General features: G+C 41.9%; 2 protein-coding genes across 5 annotated transcripts in view; one reads left to right on the plus strand and one right to left on the minus strand.

Moving 5' to 3' along the window:
• Positions 1-8210, plus strand: part of CHRNA3 (cholinergic receptor nicotinic alpha 3 subunit) — a 29334-nt gene extending 21124 nt beyond the window's left edge. For all 3 annotated transcript variants that reach the window (XM_043985597.1, XM_043985598.1, XM_043985599.1), the window contains one exon: positions 6689-8210. In XM_043985597.1, coding sequence (XP_043841532.1) covers positions 6689-6817 — 129 coding nt within the window. In that variant the 3' untranslated portion in view covers positions 6818-8210. The remainder of the gene's footprint in view (positions 1-6688) is intronic.
• Positions 8211-10483: 2273 nt separating this feature from the next.
• The window catches only part of CHRNA5 (cholinergic receptor nicotinic alpha 5 subunit), a 36174-nt gene continuing 30807 nt past the window's right edge, over positions 10484-15850 (minus strand). For both annotated transcript variants that reach the window (XM_043986097.1, XM_043986096.1), the window contains exons 4-6: positions 15668-15777; positions 13161-13992; positions 10484-11067 (exon numbers count right to left, since the gene is read on the minus strand). In XM_043986097.1, coding sequence (XP_043842032.1) covers positions 10906-11067; positions 13161-13992; positions 15668-15777 — 1104 coding nt within the window. In that variant the 3' untranslated portion in view covers positions 10484-10905. The remainder of the gene's footprint in view (positions 11068-13160; positions 13993-15667; positions 15778-15850) is intronic.

The following is a 15850-nucleotide window of genomic DNA, read 5'->3' on the forward strand; positions in this document are numbered from 1 at the left end:
CCTCTGGTACCCAGCTAGCTGCTTCACTGGTCATTGAGAGGCTCACACACGGTAACAAACAAGAAGAGCTTTGCCAACATTGACAGTGTTAGGTGGTTATCAGTCCTCACTCCATGGACTTGTATGCACAGACACAGGTCAATGCCATGCCAGCCTTTTCCTACATAACCATATCCCTTCTCCAAGCCACTGACTACTCCCCACTACTGAATGAAAACTCAGAGCCAAAAAGCCCCTCAGAGACCAGCATTCCTCACTTTACAGGCTGAGCTGCCCCGAGCTGGGGAGCTGGTTTATCCAAGCTCACACTGCTCACGGATTGTACAGCTGGAATTCAAACCCGGGTTTCCTACCCCCCCCAAACTCCCAATCAACGCTCCCCCCCCCACAAGGTTTTTTCTACACACCCAGCTGGTTTCCAGAGTTTTCTGTGATTGGTTATTTGCCAGGTTTGGGTCTTGAAAAATTACTTTCAAATTTGTGGATGGAACTCTCTTGCATCCATCTCATCTGCACTTCTATTTATATCCATGTGTTAGAAACAATTTTCTTTTCTTTTTGATCAAATTATCTCATGGTTTGTCTGTTTTATTAATTTTTATTAGAGGCAGCTGGTAGAATAATGGATAGCATGTTGGGCCTGGAGTCAGGAAGACCTGAGTTCAAATTTGACCTCCGATACTTACCAGCTGCATGGCCCTGGGAAAGTCACTGAACCTCTGTTTGCCTCAGTTTCCTTAACTGATCAAATGAAATAATATTTATAAAAAGCACTTAGCACAATGTCTGGCACATAGTAGGAGCTATATAAATAATTATTCTTTTCCTTCCCTCCCTTTTTTTTTTTTTTAAGTGAGGCAATTGGGGTTAAGTGACTTGCCCAGGGTCACACAGCTAGTAAGTGTTAAGTGTCTGAGGCTGGATTTGAAGTCAGGTACTCCTGACTCCAGGGCCAGTGCTCTATCCACTGCGCCACCTAGCTGCCCCTTTCCCTCCCTTTTAAAAAAAATCAGATCCTAATTTAATTAATTTAGTGGGGTTTTGTTTTTAATTGTGGTTATCTTTTGATCTTCAGAATGTCTATTTTTGTGTATGTTTCTGTTGTTTTGATTTGTTGTTTTTTCTAGGTATTTTTAGTGTCATGACCTATTCATTGAGCTCATTTTCTTTCTTCTTCTTTTTTTTGTTGGGTATTTAGAGATACAAATTTGCCCTCACATTTCTTAAACTAGATTATCTGGGTAGGGTGTTCCTTTTGACTTCAGTGGGAGATATCTGCTTGTTAGAACTTGGGGGGACTATGGAAGAGATGAGAAATAGGCCAATTGTTCATCTGAAAGATAATGGTAAATAATGGCATTCAACAAGCATTTATAAAAGCACCTAACATGTGTCAGTCCCTGGGGATACAAAGACAAAAAATAAATAGTCCCTGCCCTCAGAGAGCTTGCTTCCTACTGGCATAATAATAGGCACAAGATATGGTTTAGAGGCATGGTGACAAATTCATGTAGAAATTTAGAAAACTACAAATTAACATTATCTGTGTTGTAGTGCGCTTTTATTTTAAGCATTTCCTGATTGCATTATTAAATAGTTCTGGCAGCACGCAGGAGTTTTGCAGCCAGTAGACTTGGAGTTTGATACCTCTGGTTTGGGCAACTCTGGACCAGGAAATTCCTACCCCTGCAGACCAGTACTTCCTCTGAAATTTAGTATTAGAGTGGACTGGGACAATGAGAGTTTGAGTCAAAGGCAGAAATTGAACCTAGCTCTCTATCCACTATATCTTGTTGCCTCAACAAAATACAAGATTCAGTTTCAGTCATGTCCAATTCTTTATGACCCCATTTGGGGTTTTCTTGGCAGAGATACTGGAAGGGTTTGTCACTTCATTCTCCAGTTCATTTTACAGATTGGGAAACTGAGGCAAACAAGGTTAAGTGACTTGCCCAGGGTCACACAGCTAGTGAGTATCTGAGGCCAGATTTGAACTCAGGTAGATGAGTTCCTGACTCCAGGCCCGGAGCTCTATACACTGTAGTACCTGCCCCAAATATAAGATACATAAAAAGTAATGGAGGGAGAGCACTGGACTGGGGGAGTCAGGATTTGAACCCAGGGTCTTGACTGCAAATTCTCCACTATTTAAGATCATAGATCAAAAATAGCTTTCAGGAAAAAAAAAAGTTTGGCCCTTTCTCTAAATTATCTTGTAGCCACTAAAGCAGATAATTAGGCCTATCCAGCTATTAAGCCTGAGGCCCAGAGGAAGCAAAAGAACTCAATTTGGGGCAGACTAGAAGGCTCATCCTCCTTTCATTATACAACTAATTGAATCCCTCAGTTGCACATTCCGCTGCTGGGATGGAATGACTTCTTTAAATCCTGTTGTTTCCTAAGTTTGCCCCTCTTCCATTCTGTATCTGTTCCTTCTGCCTTGTCTAATTAAAGTACCATTGACTTCCTCCTCTAATTTCAAGTGTTGAGTCAACGCTGGATCAGGCCCAATTAGCCGAGCTCTCTGCGGGCTTCCATTTTACTCTCATTAATTCCTATTCCTGACTCAGTATATGAGCAGTACATTCTTGAATGTGAAAGTGACTCAAGGGATGGGAAGGTCATAGCAGGTGGAGAGGAATAACCTGTCCTTACAACATCAATGAACTTTGCCATGGCCCAGTCCTACCATTTGGGCATGACTTTGTTTCCAGATTTTGTTTATAAGGACATGTTATTTTACTGGTGATCCACTGATACTCCCTTTGAGGAAACTCTAACCCAGGGGATCTGGGCTCCACGAACCCCCTCAGGGGTCCATGTATAGATCTGGAGACTGTCAATTTTTTTCTGGGTGGGGCAATGGGGGTTAAGTGACTTGCCCAGGGTCACACAGCTAGTAAGTGTCAAGTGTCTGAGGTCGGATTTGAACTCAGGTCCTCCTGACTCCAGGGCCAGTGCTTTATCCATTGTGCCACCTAGCTGCCCCCTCAATTTGTTTTTATAAGACATTTTGATAAGTGTTATTTCAATAGAATTGGATTTCTTTGTATTTTACTTTATGCATTTACCCTTATTCTGAGAATGGGGGCAGAGGTGTCCCAGACTAATAAAAGAGAAGATGACATCAGATAAGGTTAAGAACACCAATTCTGACCAGTGTAAATCAGTACTGTAACCTGGAGTCAGAGCCCAAGAGGCTAAAGACTTGCCCAGGGTCAAAGGCCTTTTTTATATGTATCTGATACTCAGCTGAGAAGAAAGCAGTTCCAAGTTTATCGGACTCATTGTTGTTTCAGATCATAGCTGAAATGTCTACTCCAGCAAAATCTAGATCCTTTTGTCTAATGGAGGCTCTGAATGGGAAGCTTTGGAGACCAGTTAAATCCTGCAGGATAGTCAGAGGAAGAGGCAGAGGCTGTCAACACAGGAGAGGACTAGTTAACATCCCTATTAGATCTAGAAGGCGGGTTGCTGACAACAGAAATATTCAATTCAGTTTGACAAACATATATATATTTTAACCAACATGTCTTATTGATGCCTTTTGCCTTCATATTATGGTCATTGCTGGAGGAGGGGGAAAAAACCCAAATCACTTTCCTCCCCACTCCAGATTGACCCTCCCTTTGGGAAAAAGAGAAAAATAGTTATGCAAAATTATCCCACACAGGGTTGGCATTTGCCTGCACTAGGAAGCCCCACCTGTCTTCCCTGAATGGGGAGGTGTCCTTCATTGCTGTCCTCTAGAATCAAGCACTGCTTTTTTCAATTACCCAATATACACGATGAATTATCATCTCTGAGTAGTTTCCTCAGGTCTATACATCCAGCCCTAGTCTCTCCTGAGCGTCACATCATCCCATCACTGCCTTTTGAACACCTTGGGTTGGATGTCCCGTAAGGATCTCAAACTCAACAGATCCAAAACAGAACTCATTGTCTTTTCTTAGAGGCAGCTAGATGGTACAGTGGATAGAACACTATGCCTGCTGTCAGAAAGACTTGAGTTCAAATCTGGCCTCAGATACTTACTAGCTGTATAACCCTAGGCAAGTCACTTAACCTGTTTGCTGCAGTTTCCACAACTGAAATGGAGGCAATAACAGCTCCTACTTTCCAGGGTTGTTGTGAGCATCAAGTAAGATAAAATTGGTTAAGTGCTGAGCTGGCACACAGTAAGAGCTATATAAATGCTAGCTGCTTTCATCATCATCATCACCACCATCATCATCATCATCATTAGCAGGGCAATGAAGGTTAAGTGACTCGCCCAGGGTCACACAGCTAGTAAGTGTCAAGTGTCTGAGGCTGGATTTGAATTCAGGTCCTCTTGAATCCAGGGCCAGTGCTCTATCCACTGCGCCACCTAGCTGCCTCCTGCTTTCATCATTATTATTATTTCCCACAAACCCGTCTCACTTCCCAGTTTCCCTTTTATTCCCTATGGAACTGCCCAGTCACCCAGGTCCACAACATAGGTGCCATCCTCAATTCTTCATTCTCGCTCATCCCACAGGTCTGATCTATTGCCAAATCATACTGGATCCATCCTCCCAACATCTCTTAGATGCATCTCCTCTCCGCTCACACAGCCGCCCCCAGCGCCTCTCACTTGGACTGTTGTGATATCCTAATCCATCTCCCTGTATCAAGGCCATCCCCTGCTCCAGTTCATCCCATTCAGCTGCCAAAGTGATTGTCCTAAATCAGTCTGATCATGTCTTTAAGCTCCAGTGGCTTCCTATGACCCCTAGGATCAAACATAACATCCTTTGGCATTTAAAACCTGGCCTCAGGGCAGCTAGGTGGCACAGTGGATAGAGCACCAGCCCTGGATTCAGGAGGACCTGAGTTCAAATCCGGCCTCAGACACTTGACACTAGCTGTGTGACCCTGGGAAAGTCACTTAACCCCAATTGCCACACACACACACACACACACCCTGGCCTCCACCTACCTTTACGGTTTTTGTGGACCTTTTTCCCCTCCACACACGACATGATCCAGCTCTATTGGCTAGCTCCCTGGTGCTCACACCAACTCTCCATCTCCTACCTCCACACCTTTGTCTCCATGGCTGGAAGGCTCTCCCTCCCTTAGTTTTCCTGGCTTCCTTCAAGGCTAAGCTCTAATGTCACCTTCTCCAGGGGGCCTTTTGTGGTCCCTCCCACTGCTAGTGTCTCCCCTCCAAGATCACCCTCTGTTCTGTCTGTCTTTTCTAGTCATTTAAACATTGCTTCCCCCTTAGAATGTAAGCTTCTTGAGGGTAGGGCTTGCTTAGCACAGTACCTGCCACATAGTAAGTGCTTAATAAATATTTGTTGACTGACAAAGTGAAGATGTTACTAAAAGTAAACATTGCTTCTTTTTTAAAAAATCTTATTATTGATAACTTTGGGGGGGGGGGTTATATCACCTCTGTTTCTGTATGCACTCCAGACCTTCCCCACCCAGCAAGCTATTCCATGTAAAAGCTTTAACAGAAAAAGCAGTTTCACAAACCCAACCAACACATTAACCATATCTGGAAATATATTCCCCACCCATAGTTCCTCATTTCTGAAAAGATGGAAGGGAGGAAGATTTTCTCAACTCTTCTGCAGGACCAAACTTGGTTAACTTCCTGTTTCCAAACATTTCTTCTTAATAAATCTTCTGCTGTCTACAGATCCCTATGCTTACCACTGGGGAATATAGTTCGGCTATGTCATAGTTCGTGCCTTCATGAAGCTTACAGTCTAGGGAGGGATATGACAAATATCTAAATACCACAATATAAAATGATTGATTCGTGACAATTGCATAAAGGTGGGGTGTAGCAGGAACAATGTCCTAATCCCTACCCCCGGGGAAGTTAGGCTAGCTTTTCTTTAAAAGGCATCGAGGGCTTAAACCATTGACATCACCTCATCCCCTGCGTACAAAGCAAACAGGAGGGGACTCTGGTGCTTGATGGCTGGATCAGGATGGGTATCTCAAAGGAACTGCTCAGATGAATAAACTCGAGGTGTCTTCAATGCCTTTCCATGTTCCTGCTATAGTTGAGTAAACCTTTTTTTCTTAACTACTCAATGGGGGCAGCTAGGTGGCGAAGTGGATAGAGCACTGGCCCTGGATTCAGGAGTACCAGATCCAGCCTCAGACACTTGACACTTACTAGCTGTATGATCTTGGGCAAGTCACTTAACCCTCATTGCCCAACCAAAAAAAAAAAAAAAACTGCTCGATGACCTATGAGTGTCACATTTTTGTAGTAAATAGAGAGCTGGACTTGGAATCAGAAAGACCTGAGTTCAAATCTATCCTCAGACACTATGACCCTGGGCAAGTCACCTAACCTCTGTCTGCCTTAGTTTCCTCATCTGTAAAAAAGGGATAGTAATAGCATCTGGCTCCCAGGGTTGTTCTGAGAACTGAATAACATTTGCAAAGCACTTTGCAAACCTTATGTTGCTATATAAATGCTAACTATTATTAATATGAAACCCAAATGACCAGGATCAGACCAGACCAGACCAGGGTACAAAGTGTTATGTGAAATCCAAAGGGGGAAAAGTCATGACTTGATGGGGGAAGGGAAGAGAGATCAAGGAAGGCTCACAGGAGGAAGGGGACATTTGCGTCTTGAATTTTGAGGCTAAACTGAGTTTCTTTTGGTCTTCCTGTTTGCACTTGTGTTTTTCAGATTCAGGATGATTGGAAATATGTCGCCATGGTTATCGACCGCATTTTCCTGTGGGTTTTCATTCTGGTCTGCATTTTAGGAACAGCAGGACTGTTCTTGCAACCTCTGATGACTGGGGATGAGGTGTAGCAGCAGGGCAACACAGATCAGGAAGGTCGCTCTGACGCTCCCTGCCAAAGCTTAACCTGCCACTGTTCATTGCCCTCTATCTTTCTTTAAAGGAATAGGTGTCGCCCTGGGTGCCAATGTAATCCACACCCCTCCTTTGTGTTTGACTAGTAAACTTTCCTTTTTAACTTACCCACTTAATACCTTCACACCACTTTCACCCAGGAATGCACCAAGCAAGAAGACAGTGTATTGACATGTTTATCCCTTATGACAGTGTGGATAGCCAAATTTTATAAATGATGAAACATGGGGGAAATAACAAATAAAAACTGGAAAGCCTAATTCTTCTACGTGGGAGCTATGTATACTCAGCGTAATTCAATTAAGTATTAAGTGAAAAACACTGGGGGTACAAGGATGAAAAAGCAGTTTCCATCTTCAAAGAGCTTACCTTTTAGTAGGGGGCCAAGTTATGTGCATAAATAAACAAAGGATCAGAGATAGAGACCCAAAAGGGGTTTAGGCAATAACAAATCACAGATTTAAAGCTGGAAAGGATCTATGCGTCCAACCCTCACTGAACAATAAACAAACAAAAATCCCCAGAGTAAATGCTCTTTATAGTCTTACAAATTTCCTGGGGCACAGAGCTTGAGTGACTTGTCCAGGGTCAGTCAGGTAGTGTTTGAGGTTCCCTGGCATCCAGGGAGGTTACCTGGAAAGAGGCTTAAAGGATGAGAGTACAGATCTTGCCACTTACTACATCAATTTCCTTCTCTGTAAAATGAAGGATTTGGACAAGACATCTCTGTGGTCTTTTCAGCTCTGAGTCTACAATTCTCTCATTTAAAACAAGGAACAAAGGGGAATATTTGGTGGGATAAGAACTGAATACAGCCCCCCGCCTTTGCTGGTATTAATCAATCAACCAATCTTCCACCTCGACAGGAATTTTTTAAGCTTCTCTCAGGTTCTAGCCCCTACATCTGTTTGGTGCTGGCGATTAGACCACGATGGGCCTATCCCTACCTTCAGGAAGCTTACATTTTCCATGAGGGCCTTCATAAGGGAGAACTGTTGTATATGGAAATTCACATCCATGAAACAGATTACACCAGGAGCAATTATTCACTTTCCCAAAAGGTCCTATTTGATTCAACAAGCATTCTGTTAGCATCTCATGTGTGCATTTCAAAAACGCTTTATCTTAGGATTCCTTCTTTTCTGTAAATGAATTGCAAGCTTATTTAGAAAAAGATTTGCTCCACAAACACTCCATTCACCCAAGAAATGTCAGGAATTTCCCTTTTGTCCAAAGTGGAGTTCAGCTCTGCTTTTTTTACACAACTCCTTTCCTGCCAAAAACAATTCAAATGTTTCTTAACTGTTTGGGGGCTGAACTCTCCTTGGAGGGCAGAAGTTTTTGACCTGGGCCAGGTAGCCCTTGAACTGAGATGGAAAAAAAAAAAAATATATATATATATATATATGTGTGTGTGTGTGTGTGTGTGTGTGTGTGTGTGTGTGTGTGTAATCCCTAACCTCTTTTTGAAATTTAGCAGTTCCTTCTATTACTTAAAAACAGGATTCTGAGAAAGGCTCCATCGGATTGCTACAGGAGTCCATCTCACACACACACACACACACACACACACACACACACACACACACACACACACACACACACACACGCGCGCGCGCGTCAAGAACCCCTATAGTAGGGAGAGCTTATGCCTCCCATCATACCTAGAATTGTCAAACCTAATAGGATTCACTGACCTTTAGAAAAAGTGCTTATTAATATCAGGAGGAGGAAATGGCATCTAGTACTATTATCAGAGGGTGCACCTGGTCCCACTTTAAACCCTCCTAGACCTCCATCTTGAATGTAAAAAGAAAACTAACGATCCAGAAGGACCAAATTAATCTTTTCTTTCCCCGAGGAATTAAAGTCTGTTTTCCTGTGCACAAATAAAACATGCAAAACTACAGAAAATAAGTGATTCGCTTCTCCATTTTTCAAGAGGCACATTTCTATGAATTTTATTTGTACTTGAAACATTTTAAAGCCACAGAGGGTGGGGAAGCCATTAAGAGTTCCAGGCATGTCTGTGCTAAACTGTTCCAATATGCCCATGGTTCTGTGATCTCAAAGATTTGAATAATCCCTCCAGCGATGCAGATGGGAACCCATCTGTTCCTGCCCATCCCATGGTATTCTGCTCCAAGTCTTGCCTCCAATACTTATTAAGTGTGGATGTTACTTAATGCCCCTGGGCCTCAGTTTCCTTTTCTGTAAAGGAAGGCAGCTGAAGTCCCTTCCTGACCTTCCTGCTCGAGGGCTGCGATCCTATGTGAATGGAGACACAGACTCTTCTAAAATATTAGAGTCAGCTAAGCAAGAGACTAGTTAAGCCAGTCTGGCATCACGGCCATCTAATGGGATTTTCTAAAGTATCTACTGACTATAAAATGCAAGTTACCTAGGCATGGGACCTGCCCTCCAAAGGTGGTTAACTTGCAGAATAGATACCTCAGCCCAAGTTGGGCTTCCCGGTAGTCATCTAAATTCGGTAATTTAAAATGGAAAGAAAGATCGCTAACCTTCTTGCCTGTTTGTTCCTTTAGTCATGAATGTATGTTTAGAATGGTTATTGACCATAAGTTTGTAATCAAGTGCATCACACCAAGAGAGGCAACTGCATATCTCCTCTTGCCTAAGTTAGTCTGGGATTTTCGAGAATGAGAGGCCAGAGCAGATTTAGTATTGCTACACTCACACGCTGTTGTTGTTGTTCAGTCATGTCTAACTCTCTGTGACCCCATCTGGGATTTTCTTGGCAAAGACCCTGGAGTGGTTTGCCATTTCCTTCTCCAACTCCTTTTACAGATGAGGAAACTGAAGCAACCAAGGTTAAGTGACTTGTCCAGGGTCACACGACTAGTAATCTGAAATCAGATTTGAACTCAGGAAGATGAGTCTTCCTGACTCCAGGCCTGGTGTCCTATCCACTGCATCATGTGAGTTTTTGGCAAACCAGAGCCAGGCTTTATGGTAGCATGTATCTAAACACTTTAACACTTTTATGATTTTATGGTGAAAGAATGGGATCCCATTTATGGTGAACTGAGAAGGGTAGAAATAATTAATAAAATAAATGATTGGCTAAAGCATCTCAAGAGGAAAACTCTAAGGGAATTTCCAATCAGCCACACACAAAAGAAATCTTCATTTTTAAAGACTAAGAAGCAGCACAGTCTTCATTTATAATTTTACATAAATGAAAACATTATATATTTAACACAACATAATACAAAATGAAAAAATGGAGATTATATACAAGGTGAAGACAGCATAAAATTAAAATTTGGATCACATCACCCAGGGCAGAGCATTTCAAACTAATGTTAAACCTTAAATCTCTGTGTAAATGTGAGTTGTTGTTCTAAATAAAATCGGCATTCTTCAATAATGTCAAGAGGAGAACCTCTAAAAAGCCCTCTGTGTTATTCGTCATAAACTCGCATAGCTAAGGAAGATGTGTGGGCAGCTATGTGAAGTGGATGGAGCGCTGGGTTTGGAATCTGGAAGACTCATCTTCATGAATTCACTTGCTGGCTGTGTGACCCCAGGCAAGTTATTTAACCCTGTTTGTCTCAGCTCCTCATCTCTAAAATGGGCTGGAGAAGGAAATGGCAAACCCCTTCAATATCTTTGCCAAGAAAACCCAAATGGGGTCACAAAGAGTAGGACATAACTGAAACAACTCAACAACAACAAAGGAAGATGCACTGGGTCATTGATCAATGATACAGTTTGGAGAGCAGTTTCTAATCCCAGATAGCATTTCAAAATGCCATTATTCAAACAACACACTTTGGGGGGCTACATGATTTCTGCAGGTTGGTCCCATTAGAGACAATCTCTTAGAGAAAGCCAGTTCCCAAGGTTTAGGATCTATAGTGAGTATCAGGATGCCCGCCTCATTTTAAAATTTAAGCATGATTTATTCTGTTTTATTTCTTTGTGATTGCCAAAGAAGGCTTTGGGAGATCCCAAATACCTTTTTTGGGATAATCCTGTCTAGACCATCCTTGAGACAGCATCACTTATTTGTATTCCCAATATGATTCGGTATGGGGATGTTGGCCCATTTATAAATAACAGGAACGAAAAGCCCAAGTGATCCAATTATTGAAACCAGAAGAAAAGTCCATAAAAACATCCGGTCGAGCACTTGGGCTATGAATTTCCAGTCTTCGACAACCTAATATGATAAAAAAGAAAACCAAAACACACATGAAACACCTACTTTCTTCATATTGACCAAATTTCACAAATTCTCAAATATTTGATAATTTACAATTTCTATTTTATTAACCTATTTTAATTTTATAAAAGGACACAAAAGTGCCCTATACCATGTGTTATAAGAGATACTGGCGAGTGACTCCATCACTTGGGCCTTGGGCCATCTCCTCTCACTGTATCCCCAAGCTCTGGCTTCATCTACTGCATTCCAGAAAAATGGGATCCCAGAATATCAGAGATGGAAGAGACATTCAGAAATCATCAAATTCAAGACCCTCAGAATAAATAATAGCGGTTAGTAAGAGCACTTTCAGGTTTGCAAAGCTCTCTCATTTGATCTTCATCTTATAGAGGCTGACGGGGACAATGACTTCTGGACACCTGTCTGGAATCTGGAGCAGAGTCCAGAACCCTGGGCTCCTGGCTGTTAACCAAGTGCTATCTTTGATCTTCCATGCTGCTGCCCCATCTCCATGCCTTTGCACAGGCTGTCTATCCTCTATGCTTGGGCTAGAATCTCTCCTAACCTGCACCTGAGAGTTCTTCATGTCCTTCAAAGCTTAATTCAAGCACCACTTGCTAAATGAAACATTTCCTGAGGCCCTCCACTGCTACTGCTTTCCCATCACCCAAAATTCTCTTGAGTTGGTTTTACATTTCCTTGCAACCCTTCTTTTTGATGTCTAACAGGGAGACTAGGGAGACTTAACTGTCTCTTTAAGATTTAAATGAATGTTGGAAATGAAACTTCCATAGTCTCTGTAAGACAGACATTTGAAATGGGTTAGTTATATCCCCTTAATGTGGGTTGGAGTAGGTGGTCTCTAAAGTCCCCTCCAGTTCTAAATCCATGATCCTATGTATATATACTGTCTCTTCTGGTCTTCTCGAATCCAGGACCAGTGCTTTATCCACTGAGCCACCTAGCTGCCCCAATGCTGTCTCTTCTGATAGAATGTAAGCTCTGAAGTTAGGGACTGTTGGGTCGGTGCCTGGCACATTTGTTGGCATCAATACTTGTTGGCTGATTGATTCCTTTTTCATTCAAGTTCATATTCTAACTTTTGTGTGTATATACAAAATCTGGCCTCAGACACTTACTAGCTGTGTGACCCTGGGTAAGTCACTTAATTCTGTTTGCCTCAGTTTCTTCATCTGTAAAATGAGCTGGAGAAGGAAATGGGAAACCACTCCAGGATCTTTGCCAAGAAAACCCCAAATGGGGTCACAAAAAAGTGGGACAGATTGAAAAACAACAAAAAAACAACAAAAAAACAACAACTGGTGCTTAATAAATGTTTGCTTATTGACTTGCTACTATGTATCTGCTGATTTAGCCAGGAAGGTGTTTCTACTATTCCCCAACATGTGGTATGTGCTTAGATTCCCTCTGCTTACAGCATTCTTCCTCTTCTCTCATGTAGCCTAAATTCTCTATGTCCTTAAAATTAGGTATTCAATATATAATTATGTATTATGCTTATATAGTATATATTATGTACAAATTCTACATATATCAAAAGAGAAATGGCATGACCTAAAGGATAGAGAGCTGGAGTCAGAGCTAGGAAGACCTGGGTTCAAATTCTGCCTCTAACTCCTAATGGCTAAATGACTTTGCACAAGTTATTTAACCTCTCAGCACTGTAGACAACTTGCTAAGTTGTTGAGGAGGTTCCAACCTCCATCACATAGACTTTCTTCATTGGGGAGTTTCTTAAACCAATGAAATCACAGGGTTAGGCTCTCTCTAGCCATGATTTTTAAAGAGTCTACAGCCTCTATACCTTTCCTGAGCTGTTATAGCCCAGAATAATCACCTCATTGGTGGTGTACAGAAGCATTTGATTTAGAGTCAGAAGCCCTACATTTGAGTCCTAGCTCTATCATTATGTGTCCCTGCTGTGTGACCATGGACAAGTCATTTATCCTGAAAATAATTTGGGTCACCATTGAACTTCAACTAGAAAGCTTGGGAGGAATAAAGCAGAAACAGTACTTTATCTCCATCTTAAATTAAGTTTAACAGAACAAGACACCTGGACAGACCTCACGGACGTCATTCTCTTTCATGACATGCCTCGTGATGTAGCGGATAGAATCAAGAGCAGCCTCCAAGGTGTTCCGAGAAGATCTGGAGCCATTGATTTTGTCCGTTTCCTCCTTGTGGGTAAAGTACCGATCTACATGGCTTCTCATGCAAAGGAGCTTGGGAAGCTGATGAAGAAAGATTTTGCGGACCCAAGGTGCCATGGGATTGTGTGTGGAGGAGGAGCGATGGTTAATGTTGATTGCGAAGACAGTCACCATGATTGACAATGTCACAAAAATCATAGTAAAGACTAGGTACTCTCCAATTAGCGGGATGACTTTAGAAGATGATGGGATGATCTCTTCAATAACTAGGAGGAAGACAGTCAAGGATACAAGCACTGAAGTGCAGAGGCAGATCTTTTCCCCTTCGTTGGAAGGAAGATAGAAGACGAGCACAGTTAAAAATGAGAGCCCAATGCAGGGTATGATGAGGAAAAGGGTATAAAAGAGAGGCAAACGCTTAATTACAAATGAGTAAGTCACGTAGGGATACCAGCAACATCCATCTGTTCTGTTCCCCTTGATTCCAGTGGCACTCACTATTTCCCATTCTCCATTATCAAAGAAGTCTCTTTTGTCTACATCATAATCCTCCAATACTAAATCCACCTGAGACCCATCGTATGTCCATGAACCAAATTTCATAGAACAGTTTTGTAGATCAAATGGGAAAAAAGTAACATCTATGGTGCAAGAACTTTTGTAGTTGGCTGGTGGGGTCCAGGCCACAGTGCCATCATATCTTACGACTGTTTTTGTGCTGGTTCCTTCAAAGCGTCCATCTGCACTGAAACAACACACACACACACACACACACACACACACACACATGAACATACACACATATTAGTCATGTAGGAAAACAAACAACCCAAACAATTATCTTACAGGTAGTTGGGGTTTTTTTGTTTGTCTCAAACATGCAAGTACTAGAATTTTACTAGTGCTAGAAAAACTGCCTTTTATCATTTAATGACTTAAATATATAATTTTAGTCATTATGAAAATCCCATTCATGTGCAGCATGATGTAATAGAAAGAAAACCAGACTATACCACTACTAGGCATGTAATATATTGCAGAGAGGTCAAAGATAGTGGGTAGCGACCCATATGTACAAAAAAAATTTTTTAGCAGCACTTTTAGTTGTCGCGAAGAATTGGGAACTAAGGTGCCTATGAATTAGGGAATGGCTGAACAAGTGAAAGTAGTGGAATATGATTTCCCTGTAAGAATAGGGACAGAATTTAGAGAACCCTTAAAGGACTTTTATGAACTGATGCAGAGAAAAATTAGTAGAATTAGAATAATATACATAACTAGTATAATATACATGTAAAGGAAAACAACTTTGGAAGTCTAATAAACTCCAATTAATCCAGTAACCAGGCATCACCTAAGAAGAGTGATGACAAAACATCCTTCTCCACTTTTTTGCAGAGAGGTGGTAGACTAGATCTGAGGAATCAGACTTACATGTTCAGACAGAGCCAATGAGGTAACTTATTTCACTTGAATATACTTATTAACTATAAGAGTTTCTATTGGGGAAAATGGTAAGGAACAAGTGCACAAGGAAAGGAGGGAGGGCAAGGCAGAGGGAGGGAAGGAAGAAAGAATGGAAGGAAATAAGGGAGGGAGAGAGGGAGGGAGTAAAGGAGAGAAAGAAGGAGAAAAGGAAGGAAGGAAAAAGAGAGGGAGGGAAGGAAGAAAATAAGGAAGGAAGGAAAAAATGAAGGAAGGTAGGGAGGAAAAAAGAAAGGAAGAGAGGAAAGGAGGAAGGAAAAAAGGAATGAAGGAAGGAAGGAAGGGAGGGAGGAAAAAAGGAAGGAAGGAAGGAAAAAGGAAGGAAGGAAGGAAGGAAGGAAGGAAGGAAGGAAGGAAGGAAGGAAGGAAGGAAGGAAGGAAGGAAGGAAGGAAGGAAGGAAGGAAGGAAAACTTAGACCTAGATCTTCCTCATTATGCCTCACACTCTATTCATTATACTATGCTCCTTCCCAGCCTCAGAGATTTCAAAAGATCATTTATCCAGAGCTGGAAGGGACCACAAAGGTCATCTGATCCCTTCATTTTACAGATGAGCAAGCTGAAGCCCAGAAAAGTTAGATATCTCTCCCAAGGTCACACAGGTAATATGTCACAGAGTTAGGATTTGAACCCAGGACGTCTGTTTCCAAAGCCAGTGCCCTTCTAAAAGCAGAGAAAGAGACTCCTAGGACAGGCATTGTGGCCGAGGCTCTAAGCACACAACGCCTGCTCCATATGACAGAAATATGAGATAACACAGGACATTTTCATTTGCACTATAATAGAAAAGGACAAGATGAGGTCCAGAAGGAATGTGATTAGATCCCTTGGCTCTATAAATCTGCACGTGGTTGAAGAGGGGAGGCAGTGACGAATATTTAGGCAGCCTGCTTTTATTCTACAAACATAAATCACACTAATGGTATCACTCTTACTTGTCAAACAATACTATGTCTGGAGTCCAGATGGAGTCTGAGGGGACGCGGATGGCTTTGATTCCAGCGTAGTCATCAGGGTTCCATCTTAATTTTACATCAACCCATTCCTTAAAAATAAAGAACACTGCAGGGCATCAGGAAGACTCGATATCTAAAAAGGCTGGCAGGCAGGACAGGCAA

Source organism: Dromiciops gliroides, chromosome 2, assembly GCF_019393635.1.
Source record: "Dromiciops gliroides isolate mDroGli1 chromosome 2, mDroGli1.pri, whole genome shotgun sequence".
Lineage (NCBI taxonomy): Eukaryota > Metazoa > Chordata > Mammalia > Microbiotheria > Microbiotheriidae > Dromiciops > Dromiciops gliroides.